General features: G+C 36.8%; 1 protein-coding gene across 2 annotated transcripts in view; it reads right to left on the reverse strand.

Annotated features, from left to right (window-relative positions):
- The window catches only part of SPAG16 (sperm associated antigen 16), a 1,004,062-nt gene that overhangs the window by 950,265 nt on the left and 30,423 nt on the right, over window positions 1–23,374 (reverse strand). For both annotated transcript variants that reach the window (XM_053905193.1, XM_019446088.2), the window contains one exon: window positions 7,676–7,783. In XM_053905193.1, coding sequence (XP_053761168.1) covers window positions 7,676–7,783 — 108 coding nt within the window. The remainder of the gene's footprint in view (window positions 1–7,675; window positions 7,784–23,374) is intronic.

Below are 23,374 nucleotides of genomic sequence, written 5' to 3' on the forward strand. Positions count from 1 at the left end.
GGGCATTTAAAGGGTAATTGAGTAAATCAGTGATTTCCATCTAACATCTAAACCTTTCTCTCTCTCTCTCTCTCTGCTTTTACAGTAGGATAAAAAATGAATAACCATATAAAGGTCAACACAAGCCAAGAAGTGCCAGAAATATTACTTGGTATGCAGCCCTTAAACATGGTGGGAATAGGGAAGTCAGATTTCTTTTGAGTTAACTACTTTTCTATTTCCTACCAGAAGTTTTGCTATATTCAAGCATGTACTCAGAAGATTGCTGCTATTTGTCGAGATAAAAATTTGCAGTTTGCTTAATCAATTCAGAAACAGTTGTCAAAAAGACAAGGGCTGCAAATAATGGAAGATTAAACAGAAAGTATCATTCACATCAAAATAAACTAAAAGATGTTTTTGAAAGCAAGTTTGAGTAATTCATGTTAAGAAAATTAAGTATAAAATATTTTGATAGCTCATAGGAGAAATAGTTCAACTCAATATATGATATAAATACCTTTAATAATATTTTTAATTTGAAAATGCCTTCAAAATACTATTTTTTACTTATTATTGAAGTGTAATTTACCTGGAGTAAAATATACAGATCTTAAATGTTATAGTTCAGAGTTTTCAGAAATATGCATGCCCAGGGAGTCCACAATGTTATCAAAATATAGAGCATTTCTAACACCTCAGGAGATTCTAGAACTTCATATATTTGGAATCATACAATATGAATGTAACAACCAACATCATAGGAATACAACCAATTATAAGAGATTTTAAAAAACTATATGCCAACAAATTGGGTAACCTGGAGGAAATAAATTACTGGAAACATATAACTACCAAAACTGAAACAAGAAGTAGAAAACTTGAACAGACAGATAGCCAGCAGAGAAACTGAGTCAGTAATAAAAAACTACCAACAAACAAAAGTCCAGGACCAGATGGCTTCCCAGGTGAATTCTACCAAACATTTAAAGAAAAATTAATACCTATTCTCTCAAACTATTTCAAAAAACAGAAAAGGAAGGACACCCTCTAAATTCATTCCATGATACCAGAAACTGGCTTCTTTTCACTCAACACAATGTTTTTTAGATTCTTCCATGTTGTTGTGTATATCACTAATTCATTTCTTTTTACTGTGAGTCACATTCCTTTGTATGTATATTCTACAATGTGTTTATTCAATATTTCACTGATGAAGAACTGATTTGTTTTTAGCTTGGGGCTATAATGAATAAGGTTGCTATGAGCAGACTGACACAAATCATATGAGATATTTTTTGGTTCTATCTCTTCATTTCTCTTAGGAAAAATACCTACGAGTTGAATTGCTGAGTTGTAATTTACATTTCCAACAGCAATATTTGACAGCCTTGGTTACTCTACCTCATTGCCAACATTTGGTGATTAGTCTAATTAGTTTTGTCAATTTTATTATAAATTTTATCACTTTTATTATATTTTCAAACAATCAACATGATTTTGTTGATTTTTTCTTATGTTTGTCCCTTTGCTAGTTTATTGGTTTCTGATCTTTTTATTTATTTTTCTTTCTCTTTTTCTTTTTTTATCATCTAAGTATAAGATTAGATTATTGATATAAAATTTTCTTCTTTGCTCATATAAGCATTTAAAACTATCAATTTTACTTTAAGAACTGCTTTGGCTGCATCCCATAATTTTTAATATGCTGCCTTTCAATCATTCAGATTGAAATATTTTTTCATTTCCTTCATTGACTCAGGGACTACTTAGAACTATGCTACTTCATTTCCAGATATTTGGGAATATTCCAGAGAGCTTTTTGTCATTGATTTTAATTTAATTTGATTGTGGTCAGAGAGAATATTTTGTATGACATCAGTTCTGTGAAATGTATAAAGACTTGTTTTATGGTTGAGCATATGACCTATTTTGTGCACATAAAAAGTCCAAAGTAGAATTCAAGAAATATCAATTACACTCAATTAGTTGATGTCTTATTCTATAGACTTAGAGAAATTGTGCCTATTTTTCTAATGATTGCCAAAAGAGGAGTGTTAAAATCTCCAATTATAACTGTGGATATATCTATTTTTCCTTTATGTTTTATCAGGTTTTGCTTCATATATCAGACTCTTATATCACAGTCATGCATAATATGTCATCCAGATAAAATGACATCTTGCTGAAATGACCTCTTTTTCCCAAATTCTCAGGATGACTGTAAGGATGTTGTTTGTGTATCCCTTTTCCTTAGGCCCTGTGGGCATGCAGGGGTGGCTCTCCTTCCGTAGAAAGAGCTGACACTTCAGATGTGCTGCAAGCCGCTGTACAGGCCTCTTCCCCACAAGGTAAAAGATACCCTCCTGGAGTTGGCCCTACTTCCTCCTCTCCTGACTGCCAAGCTAATGGTTTGGTAAGGGAGAAAAGAGACTATATATCCAAACTAGTATAAGAATTAATCAGCAGGGGTGCCTGGGTGGCTCAGTTGGTTAAGCAGCCGACTTCGGCTCAGGTCATGATCTCGCGGTCCGTGAGTTCAAGCCCCGCGTCGGGCTCTGTGCTGACAGCTCAGAGCCTGGAGCCTGTTTCAGATTCTGTATCTCCCTCTCTCTGACCCTCCCCTGTTCATGCTTTGTCTCTCTCTGTCTCAAAAATAAATAAACGTTAAAAAAAAAATTTGAAAAAAAAAAAGAATTAATCAGCATATACTAACAGGAACCAAAAAAGCACCCTAGAGATTGGATTTTGAGATACTAACCTAAGAATGGATAAACAATAATTCACCTTTTGAAACAGTGGATTTTACAAGTACTGAAACAAGCACTCCAATGGCTGCAGTAAAGTCACTGCTGAGGTGGCTCTTAGCAAGTTGGAAAAAGTAATGGTTAACACTCAAAAAGATGAAAATGCCTGAGCTGCCTCTCCTGGCAGACAGTAGAGGAGGAGCTCCATAACACCACAGCAATGATGGACTGTGATGACAACCTCAGTCCTTCCACAAAACCTGTAGGCATGACTAAGTACTGGGAAAAATATTTTCAGGAGTTGTCATTAATATCCAGAAATCCAGAGTGACATCACAGCCCCTATATTACAAAGGGGATTTACAGAGGTCAGAGAATAAGTAGGGTCATGGCTAAAGTCTGGCTCAAAGTGGGCTTATTTAGTCTATGCACCCACCCCATGATTAATCCAAGATTCCCTGCATAAATAATTTTAACTGATTTACCAGATTGTTGGAGTAAGCTATCAGAGTTGAGAAGGCCACTCCAGTGTCTTCCTCTGACTTGTGACAGACAATTTGAAATTGCCTCACAGGCACAATTTCGTTTATTTTTTTAGCCTTTTTTTGTGGGGCTCTGTTAGTTCTTTTCAGCTTTTTCCCTTAGTAAATTTTTTTGAAAATACATTTTTCAGTTTGAGAACTTCCATTTGGTTCTTTGTTTATATTTCTCATTTCACTTCTGCAATTTCTCAACTGTTCACTCATTATATTCATTATTTTCTTTAAAATTCTGAACATTTCATAAGCACTACTAATTCTGTTATTTCTTTCATTTCTGAGTCTGTTTGTATTTGTTCCTGGCTATGGGACACATTTTCCTGCTTCTATATATGTTATATATTTTTTTGTATGTTGGACATACATTTATCTGAATTTTATTATCTTCCTTTAAAAGAGTTTTGTTCTGGCAGATAGTTAATTTAATGGTTGACAGTTTGAGCTCTCCAAAGTTTACTTTTAATCTTTTATTAGGGCAAGTCAAAGTAGTCCCTTCTCCAAGGCTAGAATAACTCTTCTCCTATGGCATGTCTTATCAAGGTTCTTAACTGAATGCTCAGAATTTTCAGTGAGGTTCCTCCATTGAGCTGGTCAGAATTTCTACATCTATAACCTCTGGAATCTCCATTTAGCTCAGTTTCCCATGAGCTGTTCTTTGGAGGCATCATTTTTTCACTTTTCCATAACTTAGTATTTGGTCAAAGACTAAAGGGAACTACTACAAATATTTCTTAAATTCCTTTCATGTACCTCCCTCCTTTTGTGATCCTATTCTGCAAATTCCAGTCCCCTCAGTAGCACTGCGCTCAGATCTCTGCCTCATCAGTTAATCAAAGACTACTGCACCCCGTGTTCTACTTTGTAACGCTATTGTCTGAATAGTACTTCTGTGCAAAAATCTGGGGTGATCATGCTGCTCACTTTGAATAGTTCCCTTTTCTTAGGCATCACAGTCCTACTCTGCCAATTTTCCAACATCTGAAAAAACAACTGCCAAAAGTTCTGTTCAGTTTTGTAGTTCATTGCAGTTGAAGAGCTAATCTATTTCCAGTTAGAGAGCTAGTTCAGTTCTATTCAAACATGGCCCCAAGCATAAGAACCCCAAAATAATTTTAAATGTTTTTCTATTAAAAAATAAAAGAGTAATCCTTGTTTTGTACATTTCATGAAATTATTTATAAAAGTCATTGACTTGTAAGTCATGTTTCTCTTAACATAATTTATGATTATATTTCATTGCCAGCGGCAATAAAACATAAGCACTAGAGTTAAGTTAAATATATATAATGTGTATCAAAATTCAACTATATTCAGTAAAGCATGAGAGTAACAAAATAAAAATATAACAAATATGTACAATCCTATCCCCCATTCCATTAATGTGGTTAGCATATATATATATATATATATATATATATATATACACTTTGCTGTATATTGCACACTTCCCTAAAGTTATATATATTTATAAGCACATATTCAGGTACAGAGTTATATACACAAAAATGTGTGCTGTAATTTGTGGAAAATTGAAGGATTATTATTATTGATGGTACAGTTTTTCTTGTATTTACTGACTTTAGTACCTAACTCATTCATGGGATATGACTTGATAATCCTCTGCCCAAAGAATTACCATTATGTAGAATATAACAAGGAAACAACATTAAAAAAAAACCTGTTTAGTCAATCTGAAGGAGTATGTCTGTTTTGTGAATTCCATAAGTACCTCATAATTCATCTGCTTCTATGCTCTAACTTTGAGGGACCGCTAGGTGGCTCAGTCGGTTAAGCGTCCGACTTCAGCTAAGGTCATGATCTCACTGTTTATGGGTTCAAGGCTCACGTCGGGCTCTGTGCTGACAGCTCAGAGCATGAAGCCTACTTTCTACTTTGGATTCTGTCTCCCTCACTCTCTGCCCCTCCCCCACTCATGCTCTGTCTCTCTCTCAAAAATAAATATCAAAAAAATTTAACTTCTAACTTTGATATTAATAATTCTAAAAATGAATAAATTCGTAATAAGACACTCACATTAAATGAGAACTACTGTAAAGCTGATAGTAAAATCAACTAATTATCGACTTAAACAATTTACAGAAAAAAATTAAGAGTGACCTTTTGTAGTTTACAATGAGAAAAAACATAGATATATAACTGAAATATTGGGGTAAAATATTAACATAGAGAAGTTAGACTCTAATTTAGCCTGGCATCAAAAAACATTCTTCTTGGGTGCCTCAGTCAGTTAAGCGTCGGACTTCCGCTCAGGTGATGATCTCAGAGTCCGTGAGCTCGAGCCCCACGTAGGGCTCTGTGCTGGCAGCTCAGAGCCTGGAGCCTGCTTCAGATTCTGCGTCTTCCTCTCTCTCTGACCCTCCCCCATTCATGCTCTGTCTCTCCCTGTCTCAAAAATAAATAAACGTTAAAAAACAAAAACAAAAACATTCTTCCTTGGGGCGCCTGGGTGGCTCAGTCAGTTAAGCATCCGACTTCGGCTCCGGTCATGATCTCAGAGTCCATGAGCTCGAGCCCCACGTCAGGCTCTGTGCTGGCAGCTCAGAGCCTGGAGCCTGCTTCAGATTCTGCGTCTCCCTCTCTCTGACCCTCCCCCATCCATGGTCTGTCTTTCTCTGTCTCAAAAATAAATAAATATTAAAAAAATTAAAAAAAAATTCTTCCTTATAGCTGATTTATTATGCATGTTTAGTTGCTGGTTGTTTTTTTTATTAATGACTCTGATGATATCACTAAATTTTTGTTTTAGGTACTTAGAAAACACATACTATCGATTCATCCAAATGGTTAAATGGAGACAGTATCCTTAATAATTATATGTGGGAATAAAGGCTAGCTGAAAACAAAAGTTGTAGTTATATTACAGTGTAATGTGAGTTTCTTCACCAGGGCATCTGAGGATTACAAAAAGTATAATCTGACATTGCTGAATTTTTATAAGAAATGAATTATAATAGTATTCCCTTTAAACATACTAGGAAATATAACAAGTATGATCTATTTTTAAACATAGGCTAGAGACTCAATGAAAAAGAAAGCAATTAAAATATTCAATTTACCAAAGAGTAGAATATCCAGGCAGCGACAGTGAACAACATATTTCAGCTGCCACAACTGGATACAAACATGCTCTTAGACTGTCACATATCCAAGTAACTGAAGTACTGAAGTACTGAAACCTGCTTGTATTAGCACAGAAAGTGAGAATAGAATCAAACCTGAGACCTTTCCCATGAAAGAATGTGCTGTGATTCAAACTCACTTAACTGTACATGTGGCTGTGTATGCACATTCACACACACACACATATACACATACACACAATTAAAATACCTTTCTGCTTTTCCTCTGGGTAAATGGGTGTCTCACCCTAATGAAGGTACAACAATTATTTATCTTTAGACAAGAAAAAGCTTAGCTACCTTTAAAGGATGTCCACATGACCAGCAGGAGCCACAGACCCCTATATGGTCCTGAGTATAGAACAATTCCCAAATTTAAAGAATGTACTTTGAAAACAAAATACAGGGGCGCCTGGGTGGCTCAGTCAGTTAAGCGGCCGACTTCGGCTCAGGTCATGATCTCGCCCTCTGTGAGTTCGAGCGCCGCGTCGGGCTCTGTGCTGACAGCTCAGAGCCTGGAGCCTGTTTCAGATTCTGTGTCTCCCTCTCTCTGACCCTCCCCTGTTCATACTCTGTCTCTTCCTGTCTCAAAAATAAATAAAACGTTAAAAAAAATTTAAAAAAAAAAGAAAACAAAATACAACCTACAGTTCTGAAAAAGACCTGTATAAAAATGCAAAAGGTAATATTTTTGGAAGTAAGAGAGGAAGAGAGGAGGGAAAATAAATCTGAATATATACTATTTCTAAAAACCTTAGCATAAATTCAAGGTCATTCAGTATATGCCCCCTCCACCTCACCCTTGTCAAGTAGGTTTTATACTTTGTTTTCTATGGGTACAATATGGTGAATATGCCATGCTCTTTCATGACTTGGTGCCTTTGCAGGGTATGTACCATCTGCCCAAAGCGCCCTGCTCCCTCACTCTGTTAACCTACACTTCAGAATTCCTCTGGAAATAGGTCCTTGAAACCCTCTCACACCCAGTCTGGTTGAGGTGACTGCCCTTGGTTGGCATAGCAACAATGCAGAATATTTCAGTTTAACTCCTCCCCCATCACACATCCCATTAGTCTCTGAGAACCATTACAGCAAGGACCTTAACTTATTCATCTCTGTATTTCAAACACATAGTATAGTATCTGGCATACAGTAAATACCAATAAATATTGAATGATTATTTTACATGAAAACTTCTAATGAGGCCAAGTTACTTAACAGTAATTAAATAACTCCTTAATAAATATACTGACAAATATTAGCAGCTTACCTTTTGAGGTCATTAATTAACTTGTTTTTTTCCTGGACTATCCGCTTGTGGTGCATTCGATGAAAATCACGTTCTTTTTGAGTTTTCAGCAAGTCTTCTCTAGCCTTGCTAAAAAATAATAATAATTTTAAAAATCACTAACTCCAAAAAAGTATTTGACAAAGTACAACATCCATTCATGGTAAAAAAAACAAAAAACAAAAAACAAAAAAAAAAAAACTCTCAACAAAGTAGGTTTAGAGGATATATAAGTCAATATAATAAAGGCCATATATGAAAATCCACAGTTAATATTATCCTCAATGGAGGAAAATTAAAAGCTTTTCCTCTATAGTCAGGAACAAGACAGGGATGTCCTCTCTCACCACTTTTATTCAACAAATACTGAAAGTCCTAGCCATAGCAATGAAAATAAAAAGAAATAAAGGATATTGCAATTGGCAAGGAAGAAGTCAAACTTTCACTATTTGCACATGACATGATATATATATGGAAAACTCAAAAGACAGCACCAAAAAAATATTAGAACTGATAAACAAATACAGTAAATTTGCAGGATCCAAAATCAACATACAGAAATCTGCTGCATATCTACACACCAATAATGAAGCAGCAGAAAGAGAAAATAAGGAATCAATCCCATTTACAAGAGCACCAAAAACATTAAGATGCCTAGGAATAAACCTAACCAAAGAGGTGAAAGACCTGTACTCTGAAAACTATAAAACACTAATGAAAGAAATTGAAGATGACACAAAGAAATGGAAAGACATTCCATGCATTCATGGATTAGAAGAACAAATATGCTAAAATGTGTATACTACCCAAAGCAATCTACACATTTAATGCAATCCCTACCAAAATACCACCATCATTGTTCACAGAAAAAAAATTCTAAAATTTGTACAGAACCACAAAAGATCCCAAATAGCCAAAGCAACCTTGAAAAAGAAAAGCAAAGCTGGAGGCATCATAATTGTCGACTTCAAGTTATATTAAATCTCGTAGTGATCAAAACAGTATGGTACTTGGCACAAAAACAGACACATAGACCAATGGAATAGAATAGAAACCCCAGAACTAGACCCACAAACGTATGGCCAACTCATCTTTGACAAAGCAGGAAAGAACATCCAATGGAAAAAAGACAGTCTCTTTAACAAATGGTGCTGGGAGAACTGGACAGCAACATGCAGAAGATTGAAACGAGACCACTTTCTTACACCATTCACAAAAATAAACTCAAAATGGATAAGGGACCTAAATGTGAGACAGGAAACCATCAAAACCTTAGAGGAGAAAGCAGGAAAAGACCTCTCTGACCTCAGTCGTAGCAATTGCTTACTTGACACATCCCCAAAGGCGAGGGAATTAAAAGCAAAAGTGAATTACTGGGACCTTATGAAGATAAAAAGCTTCTGCACAGCAAAGGAAACAACCAACAAAACTAAAAGGCAACCAATGGAATGGGAAAAGATATTTGCAAATGACATATCAGACAAAGGGCTAGTATCCAAAATCTATAAAGAGCTCACCAAACTCCACACTCGAAAAACAAATAACCCAGTGAAGAAATGGGCAGAAAACATGAATAGACACTTCTCTAAAGAAGACATCCAGATGGCCAACAGGCACATGAAAAGATGCTCAACGTCGCTCCTCATCAGGGAAATACAAATCAAAACCACACTCAGATATCACCGCACGCCAGAGTGGCCAAAATGAACAAATCAGGAGACTATAGATGCTGGCGAGGATGTGGAGAAACGGGAACCCTCTTGCACTGTTGGTGGGAATGCAAGTTGGTGCAGCCACTCTGGAAAACAGTGTGGAGGTTCCTCAAAAAATTAAAAATAGACCTACCCTATTACCCAGCAATAGCCCTGCTAGGAATTTACCCAAGGGATACAGGAGTACTGATGCACAGGGGCACTTGTACCCCAATGTTTATAGCAGCACTCTCAACAATAGCCAAATGATGGAAAGAGCCTAAATGTCCATCAACTGATGAATGGATAAAGAAATTGTGGAAAAAGCCTATGTTTATATCCACTGGGGATACTGCCTCCTTTTAAATACAAAACTATAGATTCCACCTACACCTGCCTAAAGAACCCAGAAAACCGCCAGAGGAGTAGCAGAAGGGAGTCTCCGGAGTCAAGCGCAGACTAGAGGCCCACGGAAGAGGGTAGGAAGGGCGGCGAGGCGGTGCACGCTCCACGGACTGGCGGGAGGGAGCCGGGGCGGAGGGGCGGCTCGCCGGCCAAGCAGAGCCCCCGAGTCTGGCTGGCAAAAGCGGAGGGGCCGGACAGACTGTGTTCCGACAGCAAGCGCGACTTAGCGTCTGGGAGGTCATAAGTTAACAGCTCTGCTCGGAAAGCGGGAAGGCTGGAGGACAAAGGGAGGGAGAGCTGCTGAGCCCCCGGACGGCAGAGCTCAGCTTGGCGGGGAACAAAGGCGCCAGCGCCATCTCCCCCGCCCATCCCCCAGCCAAAATCCCAAAGGGAACCAGTTCCTGCCAGGGAACTTGCTCGCTCCGCGCAAACACCCAACTCTGTGCTTCTGCGGAGCCAAACCTCCGGCAGCGGATCTGACTCCCTCCCGCTGCCACAGGGCTCCTCCTGAAGTGGATCACCTAAGGAGAAGCGAGCTAAGCCTGCCCCTCCAGCCCCCGTGCACCTTGCCTACCCACCCCAGCTAATACACCAGATCCCCAGCAACACAAGCCTGGCAGTGTGCAAGTAGCCCAGACGGGACACACCACCCCACAGTGAATCCCGCCCCTAGGAGAGGGGAAGAGAAGACACACACCAGTCTGACTGTGGCCCCAGCAGTGGGCTGGGGGCAGACATCGGGTCGGACTGCGGCCCCGCCCACTAACTCCAGTTATACACCACAGCACAGGGGAAGTGCCCTGCAGGTCCTCACCACGCCAGGGACTCTCCAAAATGACCAAACGGAAGAATTCCCCTCAGAAGAATCTCCAGGAAATAACAACAGCTAATGAACTGATCAAAAAGGATTTAAATAATATAACAGAAAGTGAATTTAGAATAATAGTCATAAAATTAATCGCTGGGCTTGAAAACAGTATACAGGACAGCAGAGAATCTCTTGCCACAAAGATCGAGGGACTAAGGAACAGTCACGAGGAGTTGAAAAACTCTTTAAACGAATTGCAAAACAAAATGGAATCCACGATGGCTCGGCTTGAAGAGGCAAAGGAGAGAATAGGTGAACTAGAAGATAAAGTTATGGAGAAAGAGGAAGCTGAAAGAAAGAGAGATAAAAAAATCCAGGAGTATGAGGGGAAAATTAGAGAACTAAGTGATACACTAAAAAAAAATAATATACGCATAATTGGTATCCCAGAGGAGGAAGAGAGAGGGAAGGGTGCTGAAGGGGTACTTGAACAAATTATAGCTGAGAACTTCCCTGAACTGGGGAAGGAAAAAGGCATTGAGATCCAAGAGGCACAGAGAACTCCCTTCAGACGTAACTTGAATCGATCTTCTGCACGACATATCATAGTGAAACTGGCAAAATACAAGGATAAAGAGAAAATTCTGAAAGCAGCAAGGGATAAACGTGCCCTCACATACAAAGGGAGACCTATAAGACTCGTGACTGATCTCTCCTTTGAAACTTGGCAGGCCAGAAAGGCTTGGCACGATATCTACAGTGTGCTAAACAGAAAAAATATGCAGCCGAGAATCCTTTATCCAGCAAGTCTGTCATTTAGAATAGAAGGAGAGATAAAGGTCTTCCCAAACAAACAAAAACTGAAGGAATTTGTCACCACGAAACCAGCCCTACAAGAGATCCTAAGGGGGATCCTGTGAGACAAAGTACCAGAGACATCACTACAAGCATAAAACATACAGACATCACAATGACTCTAAACCCATATCTTTCTATAATAACACTGAATGTAAATGGATTAAATGCGCCAAACAAAAGACATAGGGTATCAGAATGGATAAAAAAACAAGACCCATCTATTTGCTGTCTACAAGAGACTCATTTTAGATCTGAGGACACCTTTAGATTGAGAGTGAGGGGATGGAGAACTATTTATCATGCTCCTGGAAGCCAAAAGAAAGCTGGAGTAGCCATACTTATATCAGACAAACTAGACTTTAAATTAAAGGCTGTAACAAGAGATGAAGAAGGGCATTATATAATAATCACAGGGTCTATCCACCAGGAAGAGCTAACTATTATAAATGTCTATGCGCCAAATACCCGAGCCCCCAGATATATAAAACAATTACTCATAAACATAAGCAACCTTATAGATAAGAATGTGGTCATTGCAGGGGACTTTAACACCCCACTTACAGAAATGGATAGATCATCTAGACACAGGGTCAATAAAGAAACAAGGGCCCTGAATGATACATTGGATCAGATGGACTTGACAGATATATTTAGAACTCTGCATCCCAAAGCAACAGAATATACTTTCTTCTCGAGTGCACATGGAACATTCTCCAAGATAGATCATATACTGGGTCACAAAACAGCCCTTCATAAGTTTACAAGAATTGAAATTATACCATGCATACTTTCAGACCACAATGCTATGAAGCTTGAAATCAACCACAGGAAAAAGTCTGGAAAACCTCCAAAAGCATGGAGGTTAAAGAACACCCTACTAACGAATGAGTGGGTCAACCAGGCAATTAGAGAAGAAATTAAAACATATATGGAAACAAACGAAAATGAAAATACAACAATCCAAACGCTTTGGGATGCAGCGAAGGCAGTCCTGAGAGGAAAATACATTGCAATCCAGGCCTATCTCAAGAAACAAGAAAAATCCCAAATACAAAATCTAACAGCACACCTAAAGGAAATAGAAGCAGAACAGCAAAGGCAGCCTAAACCCAGCAGAAGAAGAGAAATAATAAAGATCAGAGCAGAAATAAACAATATAGAATCTAAAAAAAACTGTAGAGCAGATCAACGAAACCAAGAGTTGGTTTTTTGAAAAAATAAACAAAATTGACAAACCTCTAGCCAGGCTTCTCAAAAAGAAAAGGGAGATGACCCAAATAGATAAAATCATGAATGAAAATGGAATGATTACAACCAATCCCTCAGAGATACAAATAATTATCAGGGAATACTATGAAAAATTATATGCCAGCAAATTGGACAACCTGGAAGAAATGGACAAATTTCTAAACACCCACACTCTTCCAAAACTCAATCAGGAGGAAATAGAAAGCTTGAACAGACCCATAACCAGCGAAGAAATTGAATCGGTTATCAAAAATCTCCCAACAAATAAGAGTCCAGGACCAGATGGCTTCCCAGGGGAGTTCTACCAGACATTTAAAGCAGAGATAATACCTATGCTTCTCAAGCTATTCCAAGAAATAGAAAGGGAAGGAAAACTTCCAGACTCATTCTATGAAGCCAGTATTACTTTGATTCCTAAACCAGACAGAGACCCAGTAAAAAAAGAGAACTACAGGCCAATATCCCTGATGAATATGGATGCAAAAATTCTTAATAAGATACTAGCAAATCGAATTCAACAGCATATAAAAAGAATTATTCACCATGATCAAGTGGGATTCATTCCTGGGATGCAGGGCTGGTTCAACATTCGCAAATCGATCAACGTGATACATCACATTAACAAAAAAAAAGAGAAGAACCATATGATCCTGTCAATCGATGCAGAAAAGGCCTTTGACAAAATCCAGCACCCTTTCTTAATAAAAACCCTTGAGAAAGTCGGGATAGAAGGAACATACTTAAAGATCATAAAGGCCATTTATGAAAAGCCCACAGCTAACATCATCCTCAACGGGGAAAAACTGAGAGCTTTTTCCCTGAGATCAGGAACACGACAGGGATGCCCACTGTCACCGCTGCTGTTTAATATAGTGCTGGAAGTTCTAGCATCAGCAATCAGACAACAAAAGGAAATCAAAGGCATCAAAATTGGCAAAGATGAAGTCAAGCTTTCGCTTTTTGCAGATGACATGATATTATACATGGAAAATCCGATAGACTCCACCAAAAGTCTGCTAGAACTGATACATGAATTCAGCAAAGTTGCAGGATACAAAATCAATGTGCAGAAATCAGTTGCATTCTTATACACTAACAATGAAGCAACAGAAAGACAAATGAAGAAACTGATCCCATTCACAATTGCACCAAGAAGCATAAAATACCTAGGAATAAATCTAACCAAAGATGTAAAAGATCTGTATGCTGAAAACTATAGAAAGCTTATGCAGGTAATTGAAGAAGATATAAAGAAATGGAAAGACATTCCCTGCTCATGGATTGGAAGAATAAATATTGTCAAAATGTCAATACTACCCAAAACTATCTACACATTCAATGCAATCCCAATCAAAATTGCACCAGCATTCTTCTCGAAACTAGAACAAGCAATCCTAAAATTCATATGGAACCACAAAAGGCCCCGAATAGCCAAAGTAATCTTGAAGAAGAAGACCAAAGCAGGAGGCATCACAATCCCAGACTTTAGCCTCTACTACAAAGCTGTCATCATCAAGACAGCATGGTATTGGCACAAAAACAGACACATAGACCAATGGAATAGAATAGAAACCCCAGAACTAGACCCACAAACGTATGGCCAACTCATCTTTGACAAAGCAGGAAAGAACATCCAATGGAAAAAAGACAGTCTCTTTAACAAATGGTGCTGGGAGAACTGGACAGCAACATGCAGAAGGTTGAAACTAGACCACTTTCTCACACCATTCACAAAAATAAACTCAAAATGGATAAAGGACCTGAATGTGAGACAGGAAACCATCAAAACCTTAGAGGAGAAAGCAGGAAAAGACCTCTCTGACCTCAGCCGTAGCAATCTCTTACTCGGCACATCCCCAAAGGCAAGGGAATTAAAAGCAAAAGTGAATTACTGGGACCTTATGAAGATAAAAAGCTTCTGCACAGCAAAGGAAACAACCAACAAAACTAAAAGGCAACCAACGGAATGGGAAAAGATATTTGCAAATGACACATCGGACAAAGGGCTAGTATCCAAAATCTATAAAGAGCTCATCAAACTCCACACCCGAAAAACAAATAACCCAGTGAAGAAATGGGCAGAAAACATGAATAGACACTTCTCTAAAGAAGACATCCGGATGGCCAACAGGCACATGAAAAGATGCTCAACGTCGCTCCTCATCAGGGAAATACAAATCAAAACCACACTCAGATACCACCTCACGCCAGTCAGAGTGGCCAAAATGAACAAATCAGGAGACTATAGATGCTGGAGAGGATGTGGAGAAACAGGAACCCTCTTGCACTGTTGGTGGGAATGCAAATTGGTGCAGCCGCTCTGGAAAGCAGTGTGGAGGTTCCTCAGAAAATTAAAAATAGACCTACCCTATGACCCAGCAATAGCACTGCTAGGAATTTATCCAAGGGATACAGGAGTACTGATGCATAGGGGCACCTGTACCCCAATGTTTATAGCGGCACTCTCAACAATAGCCAAATTATGGAAAGAGCCTAAATGTCCATCAACTGATGAATGGATAAAGAAATTGTGGTTTATATACACAATGGAATACTACGTGGCAATGAGAAAAAATGAAATATGGCCTTTTGTAGCAACATGGATGGAACTGGAGAGTGTGATGCTAAGTGAAATAAGCCATACAGAGAAAGACAGATACCATATGGTTTCACTCTTATGTGGATCCTGAGAAACATAACAGAAACCCATGGGGGAGGGGAAGGAAAAAAAAAAAAAAAAAAAAAAAAAGAGGTTAGAGTGGGAGAGAGCCAAAGCATTAGAGACTGTTAAAAACTGAGAACAAACTGAGGGTTGATGGGGGGTGGGAGGGAGGGCAGGGTGGGAGGGAGGGCAGGGTGGGTGATGGGTATTGAGGAGGGCACCTTTTGGGATGAGCACTGGGTGTTGTATGGAAACCAATTTGACAGTAAATTTCATATATTAAAAAATAAAAAAAAAATAAAAAAAAAAAAAAAGAAATTGTGTTGTATATACACAATGGAGTACTACGTGGCAATGAGAAAGAATGAAATATGGCCCTTTGTAGCAACATGGATGGAACTGGAGAGTGTTATGCTAAGTGAAATAAGCCACACAGAGAAAGACAGATACCATATGGTTTCACTCTTATGTGGATCCTGCGAAACTTAACAGAAACTCATGGGGGAGGGGAAGGAAAAAAAAAAAAGAGGTTAGAGTGGAAGAGAGCCAAAGCATAAGAGACTCTTAAAAACTGAGAACAAACTGAGGGTTGATGGGGGGTGGGAAGGAGGGGAGGGTGGGTGATGGGTATTGAGGAGGGCACCTTTTGGGATGAGCACTGGGTGTTGTATGGAAACCAATTTGACAACAAACTTCATATATTGAAAAAAAAAAAAAAAAAAAAACCAGTATGGTACTGGGTGGCTCAGTCATTTAAGTGTCCAACTCTTGATTTTGGCTTAGGTTGTAATCTCACAAAAGTGAGATGAAGCCCCAAGTCAGACTCCATGCAGGGCATGCAGCCTGCTTAAGATTCTCTCTCCCTCTTCCCCCTACCCCTGCTCTCTGTATCTCTCTCAAAAATAATTAATTAATTATTTAATTAATTAATTTTTAAAATAAAAAGAATCACTTAAAAAACACTATGGTACTGGCACAAAAATAGACACATATATCAATAGAACAGAAGAGAAAGCCCAGAAATGAACCCCCAATTTTATGGTCAATTAATCTTCAACACATCAAGAAAGAATATCCAATGGGAAAGAGACTGTCTCTTTGACAAATGGTGTTTGGAACAGAACAATTACATGCAGAAGAATAAAACTGGACCACTTTCTTATGCCATACACAAAAATAAATTCAAAATGTATTAAAGACCTAAATGTGAGGCCAGAAACCATAAAATTCCTATAGAGAACACAGGCAGTAACCTCCTTGACATTGGCTATAGCAACTTCTTTCAAGGTGTCTCCTGGGGAAAGGGAAACAAAAGCAAAAATAAACTATTGGGACTTCATCAAAGTAAAAAGCTTCTGCACAGCAAAGGAAACTGCAAAACTAAAAGGCAAACAACAGAAAGGGAGAAGATATTTGCAAATGACATATCTGAAAAAGGGTTAGTATTCAAAATGCATAAAAAATTTATAAAATTCAAAATCCAAAAATACATAATCAAGTTAAAAATGAGCAGGAGACATATTTTTCCAAAGAAGACATCCAGATGGCCAACAGACACATGAATAGATGCTCAATATCACTGATGATCAAGGAAATACAAATCAAAACTACAATGAGGGGGCACCTTGGTGGTTCGGTCAGTTAAGTGTCCAACTTCAGTTCATGTCATGATCTCACAGTACATGGCTCAAGCCCCACATGGGATTCTGCGTTGATGGCTCAGAGTCTGGAGACTGCTTATGTGTCTCCTCTCTGTCTCTCTGCTCCCCCCGCCTTGTGTTCTCTCTCAAAAATAAATAAACTTAAAAAAGAAACTATAATGAGATATCACCTTACACCTGTCAGAATGGCTAAAATCAACAACACAAGAAAACAACAGATGTTGGTGAGGATATGGAGAAAGGGGAACCCTCTTGCACTATCAGTAGGAATGAAAACTGGTACAGCCTACTATGGAAAACAGTATGCAGGTTTCTCAAAAAGTTAAAAATAGAACTACCTTATGATCCAGCAATTGTACTACTAGTGTTTACCTAAAGTATACAAAACTACTAATTCAAATGGATACATGCACCCTGATGTGTATAACAGCATTATCTACAATAGTCAAATTATGGAAACAGCCCAAGCATCCATCGATTAGTAAATACATAAAGAAGATGCAATATATACATACAATGGAATATTACTCAGCCCTAAACACGAATGAAATCTTGCCATTCACAACAACACGAATGGAGCTAGGTGAAATAAGTCAGAGAAAGACAAATACCATATGATTTCACTCATGTGAAATTTAAGAGATAAAACAAAGGAGCAAAGGGGAAAAAAGAGTTATGTAACTATAAAGATCAAACTGATGGTTACCAGAAAGGAAGTCGTTGGGGATGGGTTAAATAGTGACGGAGATTAAGGAGGGTAGTTGTAATAAATACCGGGTGTTATATGAAAAGTGTTGAATCTCTATATTATACACCTAAAATTAATATCACACTATATATTAACTGGAATTTAAATTAAAACGTCTAAAAATATCACTGCTAATTCCTTTCTGAAAAAAAACTATTTAGTAATCAGTCAAATCCAGTATTGAGCAATTCTAAAGATAATTAAAGAAATAAAGATTCCATTATAATTCACATTGAAGGATTCTCACTAACATAGTGTATATAGGGTTGGTAGATGAACCGGCCACCACCTATAGCTTCAAGAATAGTCATTCATATTTCATTTAAGTAAAAGAAAATTAAATGTATGCTGCCAAAATATTTTACAATCCATCTACTTACAAAAAGAATTGGTTTACAGAATTGAAATACATATTTAAAACAGGATAATTCAAAATAATTACAAATAAAAGATTTTACCAAATTTAATTCTAAATGTGCTTGAATATATGGTTAAAAGACAATGGTATTCGGCTACTTAGTTCTGTTAATTGTGAAAAAGAAAGCATATATGTTCTGGAAAACCAAGATTTTATTCTGGCAATGCATATGAGACATATATACCACCTGCAGATCACTTTAATAAAATAATTGGTAACTTGATGAAAAAGGCTCTTTAGTATCAGTGTCGTAATAAGAAACATTCTTCAACTGGATATACCTTCTGCAAACCTGTGATAGAAAGCAAGCAAGACTATTCTTTCTAAGCCTGGGCTGTAGGTAAAAAATTAATAGGAATATTTCACCTACCTCGATAATACATTAGTTTCAATCTGATAATGTAAAATATAATTATAATGAAAAAGTAGCTATCTAGCAGTCTTAGTTAGCTGAAAAACTAACCTAGTTAACTACTGCACTGAGACTCCCATGTTCTGAAAAATGGGTGGACTGAATTAGAGTTCTTACAATGCACTAGAGGTCAGAATGTAATAAATCTACTTCTTCGTCTTACAGAATTTCCAAATTCAGATTCACATAAAATAAATGCAAAAAGATAGATTTCTGCATTAAGAGCTATGTCAGAGCAATCACTGAGGAGCAGTTACTGGGATGCTGCCTAAGAAATGGGATGAGCTTAGGTTTTCAGGCTCCTGATGGGGCAAATTATGATCAGTGAGACCTTACTTAAAGATCAAGTCATATATGGCATATGGTGAAAGTGTCTCATGCATACTTCCAAGTTATTTCTTTTTCCTCAAACCCTCAAACCTCCCCCCTTTTGACATGATCTTTTTCTTGACATGTTCTTTATTTTACCACAAATGTTGTAGTTTTTATCACAAGTAAATAGTGTGTCACAGTACCTATAGTCTATTCCCACCATCTAACCCTACACTTCATTTCCATATCAATAACCTTGAAGTTGATTGAAATATTCAGTCTCAAAAAAAATTCTGAGGAATATGTCAATTATCAGTTGAAAAAACAAACAATTTATTCTGTCCAGATTTTAACCCTCAGTGTGAATTAAGATGGACCAAAAATGAGAGAATCCCTCTGCCATCATATGCTTAATGAATAGTGGATGAAGAGGAGAGAGAAAGAGTTTGAGTAGAGTGACTAAAAAAGGCTAAGTTGATTTTTTTGTTGTGAAAACACAAGAACATCACTGGAATTCTCATTCATTTAGAAGAAAACTATGTAAAGTGACTTATATACCATCTTGCACATAAAAATACTCAATAAATTTTACTGTTACCACAACTACCAGATACACTCAATTCCTCTAACAGCAAGATTTATTTACCTAAAATAGGGGGCATGCCAGTAGATAAATATCTTCTAATGGACAAAATATCAGGATACATGATTATTAGTAACACTATATATCTTTATAAAAGAATTTAAACTTTTATGAATCTCTACTTTGAGTCTAAGAAAGCTGTCTTACTTTCAACAACTTCATGAATCATATAAAAGAGCAAATGTTTTATCTTACCTGAAATGTAAACCCATAATAGGTTAAAAAATACTTAGAAAAATAATGCCAAGTTTCTTAAGCTGAACTATAAATGTGCAGCATTGCATCAACTCCCTTTTTAAATACACATTTGCAGGCCTATTTGTACTTATCCCAGGAAAGAAAGCATAGGAATTGATTAAAGTATTAGACCTTAAAGTTTTTCTGACCATTAAATTGGTTTTCAGGGACTTGCTTTCTATTTGCACAAATGAAGTTTACTCAGTAAAACAATTTAAATTCATTTCATGGTGATGCTTCTGTTATGACCTTCCTACTGCCCATATGCTTAATAAAAATAAAGTTGTACTAAAAAATAAAATTTATAATATTTGTATAAACAATATTTTAAACTATATAATATTTTCTCATTACATTAATACAGCATCATTGTGGTTTTAAAACAAATCTTTTACTAAGACACCAGATTCTATTTAAAGTACAGTAAAGTAAAAGTTATTCAGTGAAACATTCTATTTACATTTGTGTATCATAAAGAACACACATCTTACATGTCTTTTCTTTTTTTATATTCTATTTATTTATTCATTCAAACTTTTATTTAAATTCTAGCTAACATATAGTGTAATATTAGTTTCAGAAGTAGAATTTAGGGGTCCCTGGTTGGCTCAGTTGGTTAAGCATCCAACTTCTGCTCAGGTCATGATCTCACAGCTCGTGAGTTCAAGCCCCGCGTTGGGCTCTGTGCTGACAGCTCAGAGCCTGGAACTTGCTTCAGATTCTGTCTCCCTCTCTCTCTGAGCCTCCCCTGCTCATGCTCTGTCTCTCTCAAAAATAAATAAACATTTTAAAAAAGTAGAATTTAGTGATTCATCAGTTACATATAACACCCATTGCTCAACACAAGTGCCCTCCTTAATACCCATCACCCATTTAGCCCATCTCCCACTTACCATCAATCCTGTTTGTTCTCCATAGTTAAGAGTCTTTTATGGTTTGCTTCCCTCTTTCTTTTCCCCTTCCCCTATGTTCATTTGTTTTGTTTCTTAAATCCCACATATGAGTGAAATCATATGGTGTTTGTCTTTCTCTGACTTATTTCACTTAACATAATACACCCTAGCTCCATCCACATTGATCCAAATGGCAAGATTTCATTCTTTTTGATGGCTAAGTAATATTCTATTATATGTATATACCACATCTTTTTTATCCATTCATCAGTCTATGGACATTTGGGCTCTTTCCATAATTTTGCCATTATTGTAATGCTGATATATGAACATCAGGGATGTGTGTCCAATCAAACTAGCAGTGCAATCGCTGGGTATTAGGGTAGTTTTATTTTTAAGCTTTTGAGAAACCCACCTCCTATTTTCTAGAGTGGCTGTACCAGTTTGCATTCCCACCAGTAGTGTAAGATGGTTTCCCTTTCTCCACATCTTCACCAACATCTATTGTTTCCTGTCTTATTAATTTTAGCCATTCTGACAAGTGTGAGGTGGTATCATAATTTTGATTTGTATTTCCCTGATGATGTTACTGAACATCTTTTCATGTGTCTGTTGGCCATCTGGATGTCTTCCGTAAAAAAATACTGATTGATTCCTATCTTCTGCCCATTTCTTAACTGGATTATTTGTTTTGGGGGTTTTGAGTTTGATAAGTTTATATATTTTAGATACTAATTCTTTATCAGATATGTCATTTGCATGCTTTTTCTTAATGAAATGGCAGGATGACTATCTAATTTCCCCATTTCAAGAAACCAGCATATCAAAATCTATAATTAAAATATAAACTGTTAAGATACTCATATTTGTATCATACTATAAAAGTACTGTCCCCAAATCTCCATGTTTCAAATTATAAATGTGATTTAATAGTGTGCTCTTAAAAATTATTTTTATTGGGTTATTTTGTTATACAATTTGACAAAAGGAAGCATACATTTACTTGTTTAGCTGCACCAAAGTAAGCCATCTTTGTCATGTATTTTTCTCATGCATAAACAAAAAGCAAATTAACTTGTGGTAACAGTATTACATTATTTCCAATTACAGTATTACCAATTATTTCATTATTTTCAACTGGTTGTAAGTTCATTTAACCCACTAATATTAATACTGGAATAATTGCTGGATAGCCAAAATGGGTTCAACCATATTAGAGGAAAACTTTCATTATATTCTTAACCAAAAAAGAAAGGGGTATACCCATGTCCAGAAAAAATACCTTCTTAATTTAACAAGCAATTACCTAAACACTAAACCATAAAATTTTATGGGCCTCATTATTATCTTTATTTCCACAGTGTTTGTTTCTGAATGTCATTAAATTAAATGGTTCTTCAGAAAAGCTGGATACTCTCTGACCTTCTATAGAAGTGAATTTTGTAAGTGAAGTTAGGGCTGCTTACTAAAGCATCTAATTTTTCTTCAATATTAACTGCCATTTAATTTTAATTTTCTTTGTTTATATTTTCAGGCAGAAGGTTAAAAAAGGTATTTCATTATTTTTAAAATGATACATTTTAATCTTCTAATTTGCAATTCCTAGTCAGTTTTTCTTTTCTGTCAAACCTTTAGTACACTCAATAAAACTTTTCTGGTCTGCATTATATTTCTTTAATGTAAAGCCCAGCAAAGGACCACAGTACTCTAAATGGGGCAAGACTTAACTTTATAGTTCATTGTTAAAATTTCCATCATGAAGGGAAAATGATACCTACTCCAAAGGAATGGTATAAAAAAGGGGCAAAATCATCAATTAATTACTCTAAAAATTATTTTTAAGTTTCTTTATTTATTTATTTAGAGCACAAGCTGGGGAGGGGAAGAGAGAGAAGGGGACAGAGGATCCAAAGCAGGCTCTGTGTTGACAGCAGAGAGCTGGATGCAGGGTGCAAACTCACAAACTGTGTGATCATGACTGGAGCCAAAGTTGGACGCTTAACCCACTGAGCCACCCAGGCGCTCTAAAAATTATTAAAAGCTTAACAAAGCTTAACAAAAGCTTAACAAAAAGTCAAAATGTTAACAGCACACATTCACTTAAGTCCCTCCTATTTGTCACACATAGGCCCTGGGGGCTACACTCTCTATGATATGGAGTTCACAAAATAACAACAAAGTATATACATTAGATAACTAGATGCAAAAGGTATAAATTTCAATCTCCCTCATAAATATACAGTATTAAGTTAAGGACAGTCTAAATAAATGAAGGGATATACCATGTAAATAGAAGACTAAAATTTATAAATACATCAATCCTTAAAACTATATATGAATATGTAAATATATGTGTATGTACATAGACACACACTCACACACACACACACACACACACACACACACACACACTCATTCTTCCCAATTCATGTTATAAATTCAACTCAAAATCAAACCCCCACCTTTCTACCGAAATTAACAAAGTGACTCTAAAATTTATATGGAAATACAAAGGACCTAGAATAGCCAAATTATCTTTAAAAAAAGAACAAAGCTATAGGACTAACACTACTTGACCTCAAGAACTTACCTAAAGCTACAGTAATCAGGAGTGTGGTAACAGAATAAAGACAAATAAGTAGATAAATGAAACAGAAAAGAATCTAGAAATAGACCCACAATTAT

The sequence above is a fragment of the Panthera pardus genome, unplaced genomic scaffold (genome assembly GCF_024362965.1).
Source record: "Panthera pardus isolate Hobbes unplaced genomic scaffold, ASM2436296v1 HiC_scaffold_10, whole genome shotgun sequence".
Lineage (NCBI taxonomy): Eukaryota > Metazoa > Chordata > Mammalia > Carnivora > Felidae > Panthera > Panthera pardus.